Raw genomic sequence first — 20,900 nt, forward strand, 5'->3', positions numbered from 1 at the left:
GCAAATGGTGCCCCACGTGAATTCAGAGGCTGTCCCACACAGCTCAACCTAATCACAAGCGTTTGGGGTGACTGTGTTGCCAGAACTCCAAGATGCACTTTGCTGCCAGCTTCCCGCCCTCTGATCCCTTTTCCAGAACCTTACAGATGACAGGCGTGGAGTGAGCCTCCTGTCCTGACTGATTTATACTCAGCTCGCCAAACCATTTTTTGATGAGCATCCTGAACATTGATTAACTCCCTTGCTCTGGAGCTCAGGCGTGCCCTCCGTCTCCAGAGAGGCCTCGGGCAGCCCTTTTGAAATGCGGGCTCCCCTTCCAGGTCCGGGGAATAACCTCCTGGGTACCAGCAGTGGGGCTGTGCAGTAGCCGGGGGAGCATGTTTTGGGCATCGCTGCGCACCTCCTCACTGCCGTCTCCACACTTCCTGTCCTTCTTGCGTGGGCATCAGAGGGTCTGGAACACCCATCAGCTTGTTTCCCAAGTCCTGGTTGGAAAGATGTATGTGCCCAGAGGGTCCTCCCTTCCTGTTCGCACCCTGGAATGGGTGAAACAGACAGCGTGGACCATCAGTCCTTTCTTATCCTCAGAAGGTCTTTAAAGCCCATCTTCTTACTGTACGATCAGGGCCCAGGTGAGAAGCAGCGCTGTGGGCCGGGACAGTGTGGGTCCCTGCCAGGCAGTGTCGGACGTTGGGGGCTGTCCTCTTCCTCTGCTGTCTCTGCTGAATGCCCACTGTGCCCAGGTCCTTGCAAGTGAGGGCTGTGCTTGCTTCGGCCTGGACCTGGGCTCAGAGGCTGGGGCGGCCGTGGGTCGGGGCTCCCTGGTGGTCGTGTGCACCCCTGTCCTTTTCTCCATCACAACATACTCTCCTTGAGGGCGAAGATTGGTTGTTGCCACCAAGTCCTGTTCCTTGTACAGAGTCCTGTTCTACAGGTCAGTGTTTACAACCCGTGAGTCAAACAGATGAGCACATGATGAATGCAGGGAGGACATGTCAGGAGGGGACAGGGCCCTGCCACCTTAGTGAGAAAACCATGGGACGTCTCTGCAAGTGGATTCATGCCCTGGATTTTTGGGTACTCTCACCTTTGATAGGTGGCAGATTTCTTTGGACTGGGGACAGAGAGACAGCGGGGGATTGAGGAAGCTTCCTGGAGGTGGGTTATTTGAGGTGGACCCTGGCGGGTGGAAATGACTGGGGCGTCAACCAAGGTGAGAGGAATCCATTCCTGATATTCGGAACCCAACAGAGATGAGGGGTCATGACACAGGAGTGTGTTGGGGTGAGAGTGGCAACGTCAAGGGGGAGTCAGGGGTCACCTGAGATGCTGAGACTTTGCAGGAAGAGCTGTTATTGGAGGGAAGCAGAGGTCACTGAGCACCAGCCGGAGGCGGACTTTGTGCCCAGTGCTGTCAAGGATCCAGGAAAGCCTTTGCAGGTAGATTCTGCCCTGTGCTTTGCCCAGGCCCTGCGTCCGACCTGGGGTCTCAGCTCACACTTTCTGCTTCACCGGCACATTCAAAACATGCCATTAAAGAGACTTTTTAATCCCATAACATGTGGGAATCAAGCCTGATTTTCATAATGCGGCTCTCATTAAGTTTTATCATCTAGTCAAGAAATCAAGTCAGGAGCGATGCGCAAGCCTTTGTTTTCACTGAAAATGGCTAAATCGTGAGTTATGGGAGGCCTGGGACTGTTCAGAGGGCAGCCCATTTGGTTGCAAGGCCCCACCTCGCGGCTTGGGTTTTCTCTGGAGGGTTGTGCTGATGAGGTAAATCCTCCCGCTCCAGGTTGGAAACTAGGAGTCCAAAGCCTGCATCCGAGAGCCTCTGATGCTGCGTCGATCCTGGGATCCCTGAAATACCTGGTCGGTTATGCTAATGTTGTTTCTGTACTCACGTCACTTAGATAGACGGAGGCTGTCTTAAAGCCCTGCCAGACCCTATTTGCTGTTTTACTAGTGTACTTGGGGTTTATGTCCCCCTCTCTGATTCAGACTAGCCAAGTAAGTTGCTTTGGTAGGGGACACTGTGGGGACAGGAGGAAGGAAAACTTTTTTAAAGGCAGAAAGCTGTTTTTAAACATAAATTCTAAAGCACTTGACAGAAACAAAAACCCAACACAGCCTGTACACATTTAAAAGTAGGAAGTGGGATGTCATGGGCCTATTTTTGGCCGTCTCTGCCGGAAAACAGAGTATAACCCACTAACCTCAGCAGTGTCCCCCAGGAGATGCTGCCCCGTGGGGGGCAGAGGGCGAGGGCGCTGCAGCGGCTTCATCCTGGCAAACAGCAGGCGCAGGGAGGCATCTCAGGGGCTTTCTTATTTCCGCCTTTGCTTTCAGAGCTGCCTTGGGCTCTTGGCCCCAAGGACTGGAGAGCCAGGGGATGGAAAACCTCAGACTAGTGTTGGTCCGGCACAGGGAAGGCCGGCCAAGTAATGCTCCAGTCTCCTCCTAAGAAAGGGGTAAGTATCCCTTGCCACCAGGCCGGCAGAAACAACACAGCTGTCAGGGGACAGGCAGTTAGACCCAGTGACCTTCATGTGAGTCTGGCCTTGAGATTTGCTGAGTCCACCATATGCCTGATTGTTGTTATTATTTTGTTTGTTTTAAAGAAAGAAGTGAGGACTAGACCCCAGAGCAGTCCTTCTATTTCCCATTCTTTTCAGGCAATTTCCCAGGTCATCGTGTTGATCAGAACATGAAATGCTTGTGGGCAATCTGCCCGAGGACTGCTCGGTGGAAGGGATGGATGGTCGTCCGCCTCCTGGATTTCCTTCCCTGCTTTTCTGGAACTGTCTAGGTCATCTCAGAGTTTTCAGGTCTCTACAGTTGTGAATTGATGCCTTATGTTGCCCAGGGAATTCAACCATCGGCTTTGGGGGGATGTTGCTTATAGCCTTGTGGTTCCCGTTCAGATGATTCTATAGGATCAGCTTTACCTTGGGTTTATTTTGTCTGCAAGAGAATTTGGATTGCCTGTTCCTCAGTTTTCAGAAGATGGCTTTTTCCTTTATGCAATTTTCTGTAGTGAGACTCTTTGCAGGATTAAAAAGTTAAGTCTGAGAGACTCATTAATCTTTCAGAAATTGGTCCCATCTCGCTTTATTTAGTCAACACGAGATTTTTCAGAAAATCAGCCCTTTCCTAAAGACTGCATGAGCTTTAAAAAAAAAAAAAAAATCTGCCAGTGTGTTTAGAAAAGTGCAAGTCCAGTTACAGGTGTTTTTACCTAACACAGGAAAACATCTGTCATAATATTTGGCGGATTGCAAAGCTGAGGCTGCGTGAGTTTGGGTGGCTTCCAAGCAGAATGGGTCGGAAATTGATGGAAACGAGCCTGGGCCTCCTGGTTCTGGGGTGGAGGGTGACGCCTCCCTGAAGCTTCTTCTGCTCACTGCTGTTCTGCCCTGGCATTACACCTTCTCACCTTCTCAAAAACCTGCTCCTCGTTTCTTAGGGGCCATGCTCTTAGGTAGTCCTGCTGAAGTGGAGGGCTCGAACTGCTTCAGTTCATCCGTACTCTGGGTGAGTTACCAACAGCCACCCCGCTGCAAAAAGATTCGGCACAGATAACTTCTGAAGGGACACGTCTGCACCACAAGTGACGTTTTGTAGCATTAACTCCACCCCATGTTGTGTTTCTTTATGACAGGAAGGAAGAAAAAGGAAGCATCGAGATGGTATAATACTGATGACGCCTTAGGCTGGTGCCATCTGTTGGCTCAAGTCTGGGGGCCCTGACTCTGGCAAGGGCCCACTGCACCTCGTTTCGAGAAGTTGAGGCAATTGTCTATTTAGGAGTTACTTTCTGATACTCAAGTGGTTAATTTTATAAGTGACCTTTATATTGGGGGTTTGGGGAAACCTTAGGAAAATAACAGAATTACTTTGTTAAAGAGGTTCCCCTTGTCCAGCACCAGCAGGACTGTTACTCCAGGTCGGCGCAGGGAATTCCAGAAAGCAGAGCGTTGGCTTTTGGAGTTTGAGCTGGGTCCTGTGCACCGTGGCCCTGGGCCCGGTACCTAAGCTCTGCATCCCAGCACCTGGGATGTGACATAATCATTCCTGCCTGTAGAATCGTTTATGGCCAAAACACCCAGAACAAGGCCTGGTACAGACTGAACAAATGTTGGAGCCCTCTAATGAGGATCCTGCAAGGAAAAGATGATGTCAAAGGTGCCCTGTTTTCTGGTCACCTCGAAGGGTCAGGCAGGACCGCTGCAGCCCTGCCTGCCCAGCTAGCCGTGTTCTCTGACCAGTGGTGGAAGGAGGGAGGTGGCAGGGAAAGCGACAATGGGATGGAACCCCCACTAGGAGGCCTCAAAGGCCCCTCTTGGCCAAAAGAGCCAAGACCGGCAGGAGGGGGGGTGACAAGGCCAGCGTGGGCTGGAGCTGCCGGAGAGGTCATCAGGTTAGTGTCTTTTCTGGGGTGAAGGTGTGTCCCGCCTGATGCGTAGACCAGACTTGTTCTCACACAGTCTTGTCTGCTTGTCGTCCTTTTTAGAAGGGTTACCGCCGAGACTGCCCCATCTTTCTCCACCCTCCCCTTTCCGGAGGCGAGGAAGCTGCGCCTGGCTCTGAACAGTGCCCCAAAGAGAAAACCCGTCTGCCCAAGAGAGCCGGGAAGGGATCTGCTGTAACCAGATAGTGCTGTTTCCATTGAGTTTGGGGCTCTAACGTTTTCCTGTCCTTCTTGATGTATCTTCTAAGTGAACACATCCTCAGGCTATCGGTGGGACGTGTAAATATTGTCTTGTTTGTGGCCAGGCCCGTTGCCTCTGTCACCTCTGCCTGGGCCTTTCAGCCCATGATGGCAAATGTGCCAGCAGAGGAATTAGAGAAATTGGCACCAGCAGGCTGCTTTCATACATGGAAACCCAGCGTTTTGCAGTGTGGCTCGTTCATTTTTCTCTTTTTTTCCTGTCATGCATCCTAGGAGACGGAGGGGACTGGGGGAGGATTTGAGTCTCTTTGCCATCTGCCAGGGCTTTTTCCCAGTTCACTTGAGGCCCTATTGGCATTTTGGGGTCAGAAATAGAGGCCATGGTTTGTGTTCCAGCAGCAGACTGGGGTCCCTGTGCTGTGTCCCCAGGCAGTGCCTGGGCCAGTTCCTCCTCAGTAGTCAGTTGGGGGTCACAGAGCTCTGGCTTTTGGGGACCAGTGCTCTTTGGGGAGTAACATTGGTTTAAACAGAGCTTGTCCCAAAGTTTAATATGTACTGCTCAGGATGAGGGGGCACTGCCCTTTTAAACTGTCTTGCGTTACCGTGTGCCTCTAGTTCCCGGAAATGGATTTGTACCCACTTTCCTCCTCACAGTAAATTTTCAGTATTCCTCATTCAAAAAAAAAAATTCTTCTTTAAACAGTTAATTCTCTTTAGCTAAGGATTCTAGTTGCATCTTAGGTTGAGGGACATATGGGTGAAGACGAAACACTCAAGTTTAATGGCTGCAAATATGCAAATTGTCCCATTTTTTAACGTTCTAACTGCACACAGCCCTTGTAGCCTCACGATTCCCAGCTTTTGTTTTCGTTGTGAATTCTTTGTCATGGAACCTGCAGTTGGAAGATACCGGTCCAATCTGTGGTGGTGCTTCTCGGGGACCTGTCTGTATGTTTAAGAAAATATTTTAATGCTCCTATGTGGAGCTTTCCTCTATCTAAATAACTTCTGTTCTTTGCATTATTGCACCTAAAGTCCCCGGAGGGCTATGTAAAATCTTAATCCATGGGTACATGGAAAATGATCCACGAGATCTGAGCCAGGCCAAGCTTGCTAGAATTCTGCTTTCCTTGCAGACAGATTTAAAGGAAGACATGCCTCAGATGCAGCCTCCTCCCTCCCAGCTTTGCTTCATAATGTTGGGGTTTAGTTGTTGACCTCTGCTGCAGTCTTAAAATGATAAATTCCAGATTACACGCATGGGTTGTTTTTCACCGTTGTTGTTTTTCCGGGCAGTATGAAAGGATCCGTGTTTTACGATAATACGGTAAAGAATCCATTTGGACTTGAGCAATGTAATAACTCGTTTGATTTGTAACCAGAGTCATCTCAGAGCCAGATTTCAATATTGGCAAAGCATCGGGCTGCAGACCTGGCCCATCTCTTGGGGAATCTCATGCTCTAGAACTGTGCGAGACTTTTTCTTTTTATCCCGCCTGCCTGTTCACATTTAATTTGTTCTTAGCCGTGTGCTATGGATTAACATTTCATCAGGGTAGATTAAGAGTGAATCGACATTAAAGCAGTCTTTTTCTGTTTTCCTCCTGTCACTGTTAGGCGATCAGAGGCCGGGGTGGGGGCCCCTTCGGGATGGGGAGGGAGCACCCGTCCAAAAAGTGCCCTGGTGAGGACGGGGGAGATAAGCCGGAGCTTCCGTGTGAAAATAAGTCCCAGTTGCGGGTCGGGAGGCCTGGTTGGAGCCCGCAGCCGGTTTCATCAGTCTAACGAGATGTCACATGGAACAAAAGCTTTCGGGGTTTTATTTAGCTCCTAATCCGCACGCTGAGAGAGCCGAGGTCCATGTGAGCGCACCAGCCGGGAGGGGGGCCCGGCGGGCTGGATGTAGCCTCCTTTCTGGGACTGAGCCGTAAAGAAAAGACCTGGCGCTACCATTGGAGAGTGAGGCAAAGTTACCGTGAGTGTTGTGTTTTGTCTACTAAGGTTTCGGAGGATTAATAATTTAGGCCATACTTTGAAACAGAAAACCCACAGTTGGTTGTTCCTGCTGTCTTGGAAGGGATAGAATACAGCCAGGTCTGGTTTTGATGTATGTAATTGAAGATTTGTAAAGAAAGGCTTCCTCCTCTGCCTTGGCCGCAGTCATTTTTTTTTTCCAATGCCGGTTCCCAGCAGGCATATAAATATCGGTCGATCTCAGAGCTGGGATGCTGCCGGGTGGTACGAGGACCCCTGGGAGATCAATGAGGCTCCGGGGAGGAGAAGCTCCCTGACAGACAGAGGCGGAGAGGGACCTTGGTACGAGCGGCCGAACCCTGGGCTGCAGGATGTCACCATGCCCGGGGCCGCCGAGCCTGGCCGCTACCGGGAGGCCTTCTACAACTCGGTGGCCGGAAGGAAGAGCTCCGTTCCCGACTTCGCCTTTTACGACAGCAGACAGGCGGTGATGTCAGCTCGCAGGGCCCTGCTGCCGCGGGATTACTACAGCGACCCGGCCAGAGCCGCCCGGGCCCCCAGAGAGCCTCAGCACCATCACGACCCGGGAGCTGGCCAGCTGCTGCCCGATTATGGAGCCCTGGGCAGCAGGATGACATGGGAGCCAGTGCAAGGCCGGGCCCCTGTCCTGCACGACACCGGTCACCTGTACCGCGATCCCAGAGGTAAAATGATCCCTCAGGGGCAGCGATCGCAGAGCGAGGCCCCATCGCCTGCGCGGTACTCGGGGGAGCTGGCCGACAGCAGGTTTGGGGCGGAGGCGCCCGCCTACCCTGCCAGCCAGGTCTACAGCGATGTGGGCGAGAGGCCTGTGGATCCTGCCACCGCTACCAGGCAGGCGGCCCCCACGTGCCTGGTCGTGGACCCTGGAGCGGCTGCTGCTTCCGAGGCCAGCCTGGGAACAGCCCCGGGCGCCCTGAACCGAGGCTACGGACCTGCCCGGGAAAGCGTCTACCCTAGGACGCCTTATGAGAATTGCGAGGCCGACCTGTCCGCCTTCCGGGGGCCCGGCAGCAGCAAGAGGAGTGCGATGCCCGAGTTCCTGGCCTTCCTGAGGGCGGAGGGCGTGGCCGAGGCCACGCTGGTGGCCCTGCTGCAGCAGGGCTTCGACTCCCCGGCCGTCCTGTCCACAATGGAGGATGCGGACATCAAGTGTGTGGCGCCCAACCTGGGCCAGGCCCGCGTCCTGAGCCGCCTGGCCAGCAGCTGCAGGACGGAGATGCAGCTGCGCAGGCAGGGCCGGGGAGGCTCCCTGCCCCGGGCGCGCTCCAGCAGCTTGAGCCACCGAAGCGAGCTCCACGGTGACTTGTCTGGTCTGGACGCCTCGGCCCTGCGGCCCCAGCCGGCGGGGCCCCTGCAGGCGACCTCCCCCCAGGCTGCAGATCCTGCTCGCCGCCCCTCCAGTGCGCCATCCCAGCATCTCCTGGAGACCGCGGCTACCTACTCTGCCCCGGGGGTGGGCGCCCAAGTCCCCCACCTTCCCTCCAACTCTGGGTACAGTTCTCCCACCCCTTGCGCCCTGACGGCGCGGCTGAGCCCTACATACCCCCCGCAGGCTGGGGTGGCCTTGACTAACCCGGGTCCCAGAACTGCCTACTCCACGGCGTACACGGTGCCCATGGAGCTGCTGAAGCGTGAGCGCGGGGCAGTGGCGTCTCCCCTGCCGAGCTCCCACAGCAGCCCCCAGCTCCTGCGGAAGCCCAGCGTCCCCCCGGAGCCCTCCACCTTGCCGCCAGCCAGCCAGAGCCTCCACACGCCCCACCCGCCCTACCAGAAGGTGGCCCGGCGGACGGGGGCCCCCATCATTGTGTCCACCATGCTTGCACCGGAACCAAGTAATGCACCCCCTCCCTGCCTTTCCTCATTTGGGACGTGGAGGGGACGGTGGGGGCAGAGATTTGAGCACAGGACAGTAGGTCCTCGTGTTCCTGTTGCTCTCTGGCCAAGCGCGGAGAGACCAACCCTCCCCTGGACTTGCTCACGCTTACACGCACACTCCACCGAACCGGGCACCACGGCCAGCTAGCCAACTGGCGAGGGTTCTCTTGGGTGAAATAGATTTGTGGTTCAGGCTGACCCACTGGGTTGGCATTGCCTCCCCTTTTCTCTAGTTGAGCTCAAGCCGATTTGTGGATTTCCCTTTCCAGTAAGGAAACACAACTAACTGTGTTTATGGGAGAAACCCAGAAATCATTCAGAACAGGATGAAACCCTCAGCTCACGAGCGGTGGCAGTTTCTCTCCAGTTCACATTCAGTGGCTTTGGAGAAGGTGGGATATTTGTCCAACGCCTCCCGTAAATTGTTCATCGTTCACTTGCCGTTAGAAGTGCATGATAGCATGGAAACGCACCTCTGAAGGGTCTACCCAGCATCAGAGGTAGAATTAATCACTGCAGAGCTAAAAACGGGTGTGCTTCCAGAATTGTGTGTTAAACAAAGCAAGATGTTGAAATCCCTTAGAACTCCCTGTTTCAAAAACAGACTTAGCCTCACATATTGGAAAACACGGTTGGGAATTCTGCTTACTTGTAGGGAAGAATATATTTCCAAGTTGAGGAAAGAGAGAAGGATCCTAGCTGTTCTCTTCAGAACACGAGACACGTGTAATTGAATGCATGTGTTTCCCTGGGCGTCTGGATAAAGTTCCAGGTGGGCATCCTCTGAGCAACACTTAAGAGTTTTTATTTTGACTCTAGAATCTTTCCTGGCCATTGAAGCTGTAAATCAGCTTTCTTCCTTTCTTTCCCCTGTCCTCCCCAACATAGTTTAGAAAACTGAATCTTTTAAATGAAATTTTTTTTTCCTGAATAACTAGCATTATAGGGTGGAGATAGTGGGACGAAAATCGTGGTAAAAATAAGATGTACCTGTTTGAAAATACCCCTTAAATAGCCATGGGTGGGGACTGGGAGCCTGATCTTGCAGCTCTGAGATATTGCATTAGGGTTATCTGTTATATTGGTGAAGCCGCTGATGATTTGGCTACTCATAGACTGAAATGGCTGTTGCTTTACATGCTGACCTCCACACACGTTTCTTTCTTATTTCCAAAGGGACGCTGGTTGGAGTTTTCTGTTGTCTCTCCCTGTAGGTTGTGGTTTTGTCTCATGTATGGATTTTCTTTTTAAGTCTTATCATAAAATTTATTTGACTTTTTTTTTTAAAATCAGTGTGTGACAGGAGGAAAGTCAGACAATATTTCCCAGGCCCTGTGTCTTCCCTTTCACAGTCGAACATTCTTTCTTTGCAACCAACTAATTTGCATGGCGATGACATTTGTTGCTTCAGTAATTTCATCTGATAATGGCTGGGCTTGCAAAGCGGATCTGAAAACATTTCCTTAATTATGTGTTGCTAAGCAACGGGAGGGTTTGGTCATAATCACAGAAAGATTATCTCCACGCTGAAGTCCTGGAAAGGTTTTGCTTAAGGAGGACCTGTTAAATTGCCTTCTTTTCTTTTTTTCTGTTTATTTTGCACTGCCTTCTAACAAAAACAGTCGCTGTTATTTGGGTACGGGGGTGAGGGATCTTATTTAAGTTGTTTGGAGTGTGATCGTTAACACACGGTTTTGCAGACCGAGGGATATTGATTTTTGTTTCATTTGCATGGCAGCAAGCCAGTGCCAAGAAGTCTGCAGTCGGAAGTCTGCCAGCCAAAAAATTTCTCTGTCAGATGATCTGTCCCGTAGCAGTGGTTCCTCTCATTCCTTCTCGAACGTTCAGTGTGTCATCATAGCCCTCCCCCAAAAACAGTGTGTCAGGGACCGGGGTAGGAGCTTGGCTTCCCCGGGAGCTTTGAGCCTGGATACATGGCATTTTGTGTGGCAGATTTCATGACGTCAATAGCCAGGTTGGGATCTGTCGGAACCTACAGTCCATAACATTCATGGTTAAGGAAACCACTGCAGACCTCGGGTCTAGAAACCTGAAGCTCACAGGGGCAGCCCTACCGCTGCGGCTGCTGAGCTGAAACGGGAGACTGCGATCTTTAAATCCAGATCGAGCCGCCTTGGACATTTGCGGCACAACCAGCGCGAATAAATCTTCATTCTGGTTTTCGCTTAACTCACGTGTTTCCCTCTGATCTGGAGGGGCAGGGGATGCCAGGAGTTGGGCTTATCTCCTCTCTCCCTTTGGAGGGGTGATCTGAGTGTTTGCAGTGGGTGGGTTGTTTGTTTTTAAGTGCTTGGTTTTATTTTTATATGCTTTGGATATTTTAATTTTTTCATCTTTCGTACATTTTTAAAAGTGACTTTCCAGTTACAGTTATTACAAAATATTGGCTATATTCCCTGTGTTGTACAACACATCCTGGAGTAGATATTTTAATTTATATTTGCTTTTCTCGGTCCATGAACTACCTGCTTCATCTTGGTTGGCTTTGTTGCTCTAAGTACCAGGCTCCTGTTTGCTAGTGCATGGACCGGGCAGTGGAGGGTGACCAGGTGAGGACGGGCCCCAGGGCAGCCCCCAGCCCCCGTGACGCGGGATGAGTGGGGCCACGTGTCAGACCCACGGGAGGATCGGTACCCAGTGGATCTGCTGTCGTTTACACACTGACCTGCTCGACTGGGTCACAAGCTGCGGAACCTTCTGGCAGCGGCTCTAACCCAGCAATGCCCCCTCCCCCCCACATCACATGGTGTCAACCTCGGCCAAGGATTTGCCGTCGCCCGAGTCCCCCCTGTGCCGGGTGCAGCGGGTGCGTCGTGTGAACAGCAGTGCTGCAGCCATCTTCACGGCTTTGTCCTCCGAATACAGCGCCACACACGGGCTGCAGGGGCCTCAGAGCTTCCAACGTGAGAGATGCAGCCCCAGCCCGCTCTCTTTCTGGCCCTTTTCAGTTTCCTTCCAGGCATTTTTCTCCATTAAGTGCATCCGTGACCCCCATCTAGTTGCCGGGGGCACTGCCCAAAGACCCTTCAGGACAGGACAAGACGGGGGTGTCTGCAGCCCATTTATACTGGGGGTGTGGGAGAGGCTGGTGGTGCCACAGTGTTATCTGTCACCAGAGCTGGTCACTTGCGTGGCAGTGTTTGATGTGATACTGATATCTTGGCACTGGTTTCCAGCACCGTGGGAGTGCATGCCGGGTCTCCTGGGTAGGAAGTCCCATCAGAATCAGAATGGAGGATTGTTCCTGTCAGGCCCACGCACGCCTGGTGGTTCCGCCCGCGTCCTTGCCTTTGTTTTTGAAGGTCCCTCTGCACGTGAAGATCTGTGCTGGGGAATGGGGTCCAGACGATTCACTGGTTCTGAGGGTGATGACCCTCAAACCATCAGCCTGGAGGAGACCACCATGAGGCCCCAAAGACACCCTCCTGCCAAGCCAGTTGATCACACCCATTCCCCACCCCCAAAGCAGAGCCAGCCCAAGAAGGGTGGGCTCAGCCAGACCCCTGCATGTCAGTATGTGGGGACCGTGCCCCTGAGCTGGCCCCGCAGAGCAACGGGACGGTGACACCAGCTCTTCCGTTGTCAAGACCCTGCAGCCTGCCCAGGGAGATGTGTAAAGGAAGTAGACCTCTCCCGGGCCGCGGTCCAGGGCAGGGTTCCTGAGCACAGACCCCTGGGGGCTGGTCCCCTCAGCACTGCTCCAGCCCCTGCTGTGTTCCGGGCTTGGGGTCAGATGTTTGGTGCTCACAAGTGGATGCACCCCAGCCTGGGCTTCAGGTGCATCCCCCCACCCTCCGCCCAGTTAATACATAAAAGAACAGTTACTGCAGTGTGAAACAAGGGCCAGGATAGGGACACACGTGGGGAGCCTGCAACACTCGGGGAAGCATCCCCGAGGAGCGTGAGTGCGCTGGCAGGGGAGGCTGAGGGCAGGGGTCAAACACCAGAATGACCGTCAAACTGCAAACGTTGTGGTGGGGCTAAGGGAGAGGACGCTGCCCAAACCAGCACGAGGGTGGGTGTATGTGTAGGTGTAGCCCGAGAAGGCTGTCGCGGTCCTGGCTGTTGCCCAGTGACTCCCTGGAACGGGCTTTCTTGAAGAGTGATACACCTCCATGGTCAGGAAATCCTAGCCACGTGTAGCTGGCAGGGGACTCGTCCAGGGTCACCTAGCAGGGCTCGCCGCCTCCTCTGGCTGGGGCCCCTCTCCCCAACGGTCTCCCTTCCAGATGGAGCCCGGGAAGGATCCATGTACTTCCAAGATGCTGACAGCTAGGCCATTCCAAGTAAAACACCTGAAATAAGTCCAAGGTCGATAAAATCGACAGGCTTTTGTTTTGCTTTTGCACTTGGAGGGTCTTTCGGGCTGGCCACAGGGTGCGTGGGTTTAGCGTCCAAGGTCGCCCTTTGGTTGGTTCACTCTTCTTCCCTTCCTCACTCAGGGTGCCCCCCTTTGCTGGGCCAGCTTTGAAAGTGGTGCTTTTATCATTGTCATTGTTCCTTGGTTACTTCTCAGGCCGGGAGGCAGGACTCTGGCTTTGGCGCACTCGGCTCAGAGACTGGGCTTATCCCACAGCGACCTGTCCCTCAAAACAGCCTGCTCTGACCTTTTGGGTGTGGACTTGGTCCTTCTGTCCGTGGAGGACAGCGTCTAGGTAAGCTGTGGTCTGGTGGCCTGGAGGCGTCCCAGCTGCTATCTGTGCCAGGGCAGAGGGCCACGCTGGCAGGCCTGAGTCACAGAAAAGCTTAACGGGCCTTTCACAGAACTGGGTATCTGGATCCTTCTGTCAGTTCACCTCTTCTGTGGCACCCCACCCCTAACCCTGGTGGCTCAGACCCCCTCTGCAGGGGTGTGTATCAGTGATCGTACAAGGAGTGTGATCTGTGGGAACTTGGGTTTGGACCCCAGTTCTCTGCCTAATAATCTGGGAATACCCCCCACCCTCCCCCTTACTGGTGAAATGGGCTCCCGGCCACTTGGAGGCTCTGAGGTCATTGTAGGTTTTCTGCCTAATGTGATGGGAGACACAGAGAAGGTGGTTAATGAAGCTGTTCCTTGCTGTGCTTTCCTGCGAGTTAGTTTAAGGGAACTGATCTGTGTTCTCTCAGAGGAAGATGGGGCTAAGACTATTGCTGGACACCAGGCAGCTGTGCCCGAGCTCCTGTCACCAGACCCTCTTCGTGTGGCCTGAGCAGCACCAAGTTGCCCGGCACAGGCTGGCCATGCCTTCTCATCTCTAGATGGGCGTTTGGTCTTCCAGTTTTACAGAGTGGCCCTGAGTAATAGAGATCGGGGCCTCACTGGCCTCTGCCTTCAGAAAGTGGCCTGACGTGGCTTTGGTCTCTAGGTAACAGTTCTGTGTATTAGTATCTCTTTCCAACCCCAGACTCCTCCAGGGACGATTGCCTCTCTGAAATGCTTAGAAGAGGTGGCAGTCTCGTCCACGGCGCCACTTAGATTTTCCAGGGGACACAAGTGCCTGAGCCCGATGCACAGATGGGGTGAGCCTCGGTGCATTTATCTGCCCAAGAAAAGGCAAAACCAACAGACCCCCTCGCCACATTACTTCTTTACATGACCCTTGCCCTTGAGAGTCCAGTGTCCACTGGACACTGGGCTTCTCTAACCTACATTCTACTGGGTGGACCTGGGTGGGCCATGGGGCCCAGGAAGCAAAACTCAAAGTCCTCACTGGCTTTTGGTACCAGATACCTGATTGGCAAATATTTTCTCCCATTCTGCAGTTGTCTTTCTACTTTCTTGATACTGTCGTTGAAGCACAGAAGTTTTCATTGTGATGAAGTCCAGTTTATTTTTTTCCCCCTCTGGTTGCTGTGGTTTTGGTGTCGTCATCCAAGTTCATGAAGATTTGTGCCTCAGTTTTCTTCCTGAGAGTTTTGTGTACTGTTAGCTCTTACATTTAGGTCCTTTTGAACCATCCTGAGTTGACTTGAATCTGGAGTAAGGTAGGGGTCCCACCGCATTCTGCTGCCTGTGGATACTCAGTTGTCCCAACACCATTTTTAAAAGAGAAAAACCAACATACACTAACATGGAAGATTTTCAGGTGTTTGGAACCTATTTCTTGCCCCTAAGATTACACAAGGCAAGAATTCTGAAGCTGTTTGATAGGCTCTTTGCTAGTACATGGGTTTTGTTTTGTTTTTTTTTTAAGTTTATGAAAGGGAAATGATGCTTTAATCCATAACTGATTAGCCCTTGTTAGCAATATAGAAGCTAAATGTACTTAAGTTAATGTGCTGCTGGGTGTGTTTTACCCACCTCTGAGGCTGGCTTACACAAAGGACTTTTCTAGTTGTTTTCCATGTAAAGGGGAAAAAAACCCAAGACTGTTGACTTTTATTTGCTCCGTCCTGCTCAGGGAACAGGAAGGTACATGGCAGTTAAATTTAGCCAAACAGTGGTGCTTGGTATATGAATAAAACACCCTTTGCCAAATTGTTAGGAGAGCATAAAATCAAACCTGTAAACACTGGTCCCCACTGAGAGGGTGGGCGGTTCCTGGGGATGCGTTCTGAGTGCGGTTGAGAACTGATCCCAAGAAGAGTTTGCAAATGTGAGCGGAACAGCTTCTTGTTTAAACGTGGGAGAGCTGGGTGAGAAAACTCTGGTGCAGAGTTTGTGCTAGTAAATGAGGTCTCTGGGCTGTGCTCCCGGGGACGGGAGGAGAGCCCGAACTCACTCTGATGCCTGTGTTCCAAGTGCCGCTGTGTGCGGTGCTGGTGAGGCCGATGGGGAGCGAGTCCTCCCGATACCGGCTTGGTAGGAAAACGTCGCCCCCCGCAGGGCTCAGAGGGAGTCCCTGGCCCCAAGTTGCCCCTGATACGCCTCTTGCTCTCTACCAGGACTGGGGCTGGAGAAGCCAGCCTTGAGTGCATCTAGGGCATACGCAGCCCAATAAATAAGAGTAAATGTCACCATTCTGCAGCATTTGACCACAGTTATCTCATCTGAATTCCCAGGAAGACTGTAGGCATTTCCCCTTTCAAGATGAAAATTCTGAGGCTCAGAGAGGTTAGCACTCTTCCCCAGGTCACACAGCAGGACAGGGATTTTGGGCCAGCCTGACTCCAAACTTGTGCTTGGTCGCTGTGTCGTGATGAACCACCAAGCACAGCACGTTAGGACAGCAGGGGAAATCCAACAGTGGTATGAAGTCAGGGAAGGGCGGGGGACACCAGCCCATGCTGGAAACCAAGGTCCATGTCAGCAAGAGAAAGTGAAGAGGGTGATTCCAGAGTAGGAGTCCCAGGGTGCTCTGAGGCTCACTTCCCCAAGTGTGGCATCGACAAGATGGACCTACTCACCCCTCGGAGAGCTCTGAGGACCACGTCACGTGGGCTGGCCCAGGCTTTGCACACGCGTAAGCTCAGTGCTCGTGTGGCCCCAGGGGCACCTACTGGCGCTTGCCTGTCCCTAGCTGGTGCCCGGCAGGACTGCACTTGGGTCCACGCTGTTCTGTTGCAGAGCCAAACCCCTTTCCTCTGTACTGTGCTGCCCTCTGGGAGAGTCAAGGAAATGAATTCTTCTGTGTGATTAAGTGGAATGTAAAATGTCCTTTGGTCCTAAGAGGATTTAAGCCTGGCTATCAGGAAGAGCTCTCACACACACAAGGGTAAAACTGAGTGGATGGGAAAGTAAGCGCAGGAAAAGATGAAGCTGGGTGATAAGGCCAGAACTCAGCACTCTGTGGTCCTGTGCGCAAGGACAGGTGAGAATTTCACTCTGAGCTTCCTAGCAACCAAAGTAAAGAGGGAAATGAGATCTCTCGAAAGATTCACGTTGCTCCTAAGATGGGACCAATGAGCCCTTTGCTCAAAAAAATCCTTTTTCTGAGCAATCACGAGCTGAATTTCTCCCACCCTCGACAACATGTCCAAAGAACCAGCGTCCACTCTGGATGGGCAGTGTTCCCGCCCCATCGTGCCTCAACCTACACCCTCCCATTCACAGGCTCTACTACCTTGGGACAACTTCCTGCATCTCATCTAAAAATTTTGTTAAAATTTTTACCAGGGCCTTATCCAGTCGAAGTTGATAAGCTCACAGGCGCAGGCTTGGGGCCTGGCTGGGCTTCTCCTGCAGCAGACAGCTGACTTCCTCTCCAGGGTGTCTGCTGCTTCCTTAGCCCAGCCCTCGGTGGGCATTGCCAAGTCCACAGGGAAGTGGCGATTCTTCTCAGTTGAGGGGGCTCTGCCTGGGGAGCTGAATGCTGTCGCCAGCAGCCCAGCCTGAGCCGGTCTCTTCCCCCTCCATCTTCGGTGCTTAAAGCTCACCTCTCAACCTAACCGGCTTTTCTGCTGGGGAGTTGTCTATTAAATGCTTTATATTTGAAGGAATAAATAGGACTTCGTGATGGGTTCTAGTGTTTTCCTATGTCCTGGGCTTTGAGCCTGGATCGCTTTAGACATAAAGTTACAGAGGAAAAGCGCAGGGCGGGGACGTCCCACCAGCTGTTGCACTTGGGAGAATTAGCTTCCTGGCTGCTCTGGGGCCTAAGGGCAGCACGCTTGGCCTCTGGCCTGCCGGACAGCAAGCCTGTTAAAGGGTCCTTAAGAATCACTTTCCTTTTGGGTTTTGGAGCCACAGGAAAAACTTACGTTATCTGAAAGCCTTGTGCTTCTTCCGTCTCCATCCCGGCCTTGGTGGCTGCCATAGCTAAGAAGCAGGGGGGTATTTTGTTCTTATGGGCCCTCGGTCCAGGCGGTACAGTTAGAAAACTAAGCCTGAGTCTGCTAGGCTCGTCCAGTGGCCTTTAGGGAGAAGGACATCTTGTCTGTTCCTCAGGGGCCCTGGTGGAGTCGGTCCATCTGATTCCAGGTGGCTAGCCAACCAGAGAAGCAGCAGCCCAGGAGGGCTCGGGGCGCGGGGCACGCGGGGGCCGACCTGCTCTCTAGTGACGCAGCTGCTGTGGCCCCCTGTCGACCTCGGCCAGGCGAGCCTGGAGGGCCCGTGTGGTTCCACTGCTGCTTCCCGGGCTTTGGAGGAAAGGGCCCTTCCAGGCACCAAGAAGAGTGGGGTGTCCTCCGCCTGGTTGGGGACCCCCTCCAAGGGGTTCCCTGGCCCCAGTCTGTCCCGACAGTGCTGTAGCCCACCTGCTGGGTGCCAGGCCCCTCCACACGCTCGCCTGGAGAGGGGTCGGGGCAGGTGACTTCTGCTGTCGGTGCGTCGGCTGCAGCCTGCCCTGGTCACACCAGCCCGGCATGAGCCCGTCACAGACAAGCTGGTGGCACTCAGGCCAGTGTGTGGGCCTGCGGCGCCTGCCTCCGCCAGACTCCTGGCGTCCGTTGGTTCTTTGCTCATCTTTATTTCACTTAATTTGTCTTAAACATCCCCTTCTGTTGTTGCCATGGACACATTTTTAGAACTTGAGAAATAACTCAAGTGAAATACCCAGTGGCCTCCGCTGGCGGTCCCCACGCCGTGGGCAAGGCCTTCCTGGAAGTCCCCGAGGCTCAGAGGCTCAGCCCATCCCTTCTCAGCCCCCGGCCAGGGGGAGACACCGGTCTGGGCTGCTCGGCTTCCCCGCCCAGTGTCGGGGCTCCAGGCAGGGCGCGGATTTCTGAACACCTCCCGCTTGAGGGAGGCTCTGGGTGGAGAACAGACTTCGTGTGCCTCGCATGTGGTCCTTGGAGTTGCTGCTGAGTTTGGCGTTGATAAGAGAACCAGCGATTGCTCCCCCATCCGGGACGATGCTCTCAAGGCGGCAAAGCACAATTCCGAGAGGAGACGGTGACCCAGCGGTGCCAGCATGGGTGGCTTTTCCTTTGGTGTTGGCCACACACTCACGAGGACGGTCTCCCACCGCAAAGCCCTGGCATCCGGCACCATTAATGAGCTAATTGTTAAATGAATCTCTGCGCAGTAATGGAAGAAGGTGGCCGAGGAGGCTCTCTGGGCAGGGCTCTGGGCGCAAGCCTAGCGAGGTCGCCCAGCACTTGTGGCAAAGGGCGTGGACCGGGTTTTTCCCCAGGCTGATTGAAACCTCAAGGAAACAGACATGGTAACTCGCTACACACTGCGGGTATTTTCTAGCAAGATGCTGCCGTGAGGAGCTCTGTCCTCCGACGAGGCCTGGTGGCCCGGCCGTCTCTGCAGCTACTGTTTAGAAGGGACGGACCGTGTCCTCCCGCCGTCTGAGGCGGTGACTGGGTGTGAGAGGCCCGTGACACCGAACAGCTGTGGGTCACCTGGGCCCCGGCTCTGTCTTGTCCACATGGCCCAGAGCTGGTCAAAGCTCAGTCCTCTGAGCTCATCCAGCCCCGAGGCCCTGGGGCTCCAGTGCCTCAGCAAGCCCTGCCTGGCCAGAGGCCGCCTCCAGGTTGCTCCTCGTAAGGACGGTCCTGGAAGGCACAGGCACGTGAAGTCCTGGCTTAATCCTTTTAGGGGCGGAGCAGAGGTCAAGGGCCAAGCTGACCTCTTCTGGACCAGGTTTCTTATCAGCCGGGCCCATGGGTGTAGCTGGGTCTTAGGACTTTGCGAAGTGAGTACGCGTCCCTGAGAGTGGCTGGGCGAGGGGCCGTGTACTCATGGGTCACTTCCCCCCGCCCCCCCCGCCGTGGGCGCTTTGACTTGCCTGGATGCAGCCTTCTGAGGGCTCCAGGGGCAAGCAGCAGACCAGAGGGACTTGGGGTGGGCCCTGGGCACGTCTCAACTTGGGAGGAATGAATGCAGGATGGAGGGGCTGTGTCTCTCCCCTGGCGCCACAGGATTTCATTGCATGGCAGTTACCACCCCAGTGATGGACCCTTCAGGCCTCAAACTCCAGAGTGACCCCAAAGGGAAAGGTCTGTCTCTACCATGAGAAACAGCAGACGATGGTTCTTGATTTATGAATTCCCAGCCGAGCATCTGTAATGGGTAGGCAAGCCAGTGCTGGGGTCGGAGGGGGGACCTGGAGACCTGCCTGGCTCAGCCTACTGAGGTGAGAGCACCTGTCTGCCCTCAGAGTGGGTGGGTCCCAGGGCCGGGCGGGTGGCATCTGTCGTTCTGTCAATGTCAGGCGTGTGCAGTTTGATCCCCAGGGAGATGTAGGAGTGACGTGATCGTCCCCGATTGTCCGCGGTGAGCCCTGGGGTTGAGGCTGGCCGACCACGTGGTCACTCTGTGACCTTGGATGAGCTTCTCTCACCGCACAGTCTCTGCTTCCTCGTTGGCAGCACAGCAACAGCTCTCAAGGAGTTTGTCTAACACAGGGTTTGAATGAGAAAGTGCAGGAGAAGCACCCAGCACAGCAGCCCTTCTAAACAGGCGAGAACCAACGGGACTGGCTTTATCTCTTCGTCCTGGTGCCCCGTGGACAGTGTCCTCATACCTGCTTGCCGTCTCCCAGCTACCCAAACCTTGGGTTGCCTGCGTGGGCTGGTTTGGGCTGTGTAGGTGACTTTTTTGATGCAATGAAAGATTGCAAGTCAATTAAGGGAAAATGTCTGAGGGCAGCGGTGCCAGCTGCGTGACTTTACTTTACAACTTGAGGCTGGTCTCAGGTGTTTCCCAGCTCCCAGGCACGTCACCGTCCAGTCTGGTCTGATTACTGTGGTGGAGGGACCCCTGGGCTGCAGAGAGCCGTTTGAATCTACAGGTGACGCTGAGCCGGGGTGGGGTCTCTCCAGCGAGCTCCAGAGCAGCTCAGGACTTGGAAAGCCGCCCTTGAGTTCAGAATCTCAAGGTTCCTGGCTCGTAAGCTGGGACCAGAGTGGAGCCGCCACCACGGGGGGAGAGCAGGCCCTGGACGCCCACCTCACGGCCAGTCTCCGCCTCCTGCTGTGGCGCCGCTGGCCAGTGGCTGAGGGTAAGGCGGGCCCTGACCGAGGAGCAGTGGGTGAGCTTGGCTGGCTGAGCCCTGGCTTTGGGTCAGCGCCCTTGAGGGACACTGAGACACACAACGTTGGGGACCCTGTCAGTGAGTGGCCTGGGAGCCCCCTTTTGCCCTTGAGAAGTTCATGCCCTATTAGCTGTGGTCTAGGGCGAGGTCCTGAGGCTCATCTCTTCGACAGGCTTGGAGGAGATGCCATAAGGAAGGAGGGCCTGGGGAAGGCGCAGGCCACTGGGCTGCCTTCTGACCCCTGGCAGTCCCGGCGGAGACAGGGCAGTCCCGTAAGAGAACGAGCGCCAGGGGACTCCATCGGAGCTGTTTGTTGGAAAAGAGGTGCCGAGCATGTGTGCTCCCGGCCAGAAGGGGCAGCTGAGGTTGTCCCCCGCCCCAGGCATAAGCTACCGGTCACTTGCCCCTCCAGGGACTGTCCCCCGTGTTGAGAAGCATGCAGAGGTTTGTCCTCACCTGGACGGGAAGCC

The 20,900-nt window shown here is 54.1% G+C and overlaps 1 protein-coding gene across 8 annotated transcripts in view; it reads left to right on the forward strand.

Moving 5' to 3' along the window:
- The window catches only part of CTBP2 (C-terminal binding protein 2), a 162,639-nt gene that overhangs the window by 115,845 nt on the left and 25,894 nt on the right, over positions 1-20,900 (forward strand). Inside the window, exon 1 of one of the 8 annotated variants that reach the window (XM_060098427.1) lies at positions 6,849-8,520. The exons of the other annotated variants lie outside the window; for them this stretch is intronic. Coding sequence (XP_059954410.1) covers positions 6,849-8,520 — 1,672 coding nt within the window. Of the gene's footprint in view, positions 1-6,848; positions 8,521-20,900 lie in introns of those variants that run through there. 8 annotated transcript variants of the gene reach the window in all.

Source organism: Mesoplodon densirostris, chromosome 1, assembly GCF_025265405.1.
Source record: "Mesoplodon densirostris isolate mMesDen1 chromosome 1, mMesDen1 primary haplotype, whole genome shotgun sequence".
Lineage (NCBI taxonomy): Eukaryota > Metazoa > Chordata > Mammalia > Artiodactyla > Ziphiidae > Mesoplodon > Mesoplodon densirostris.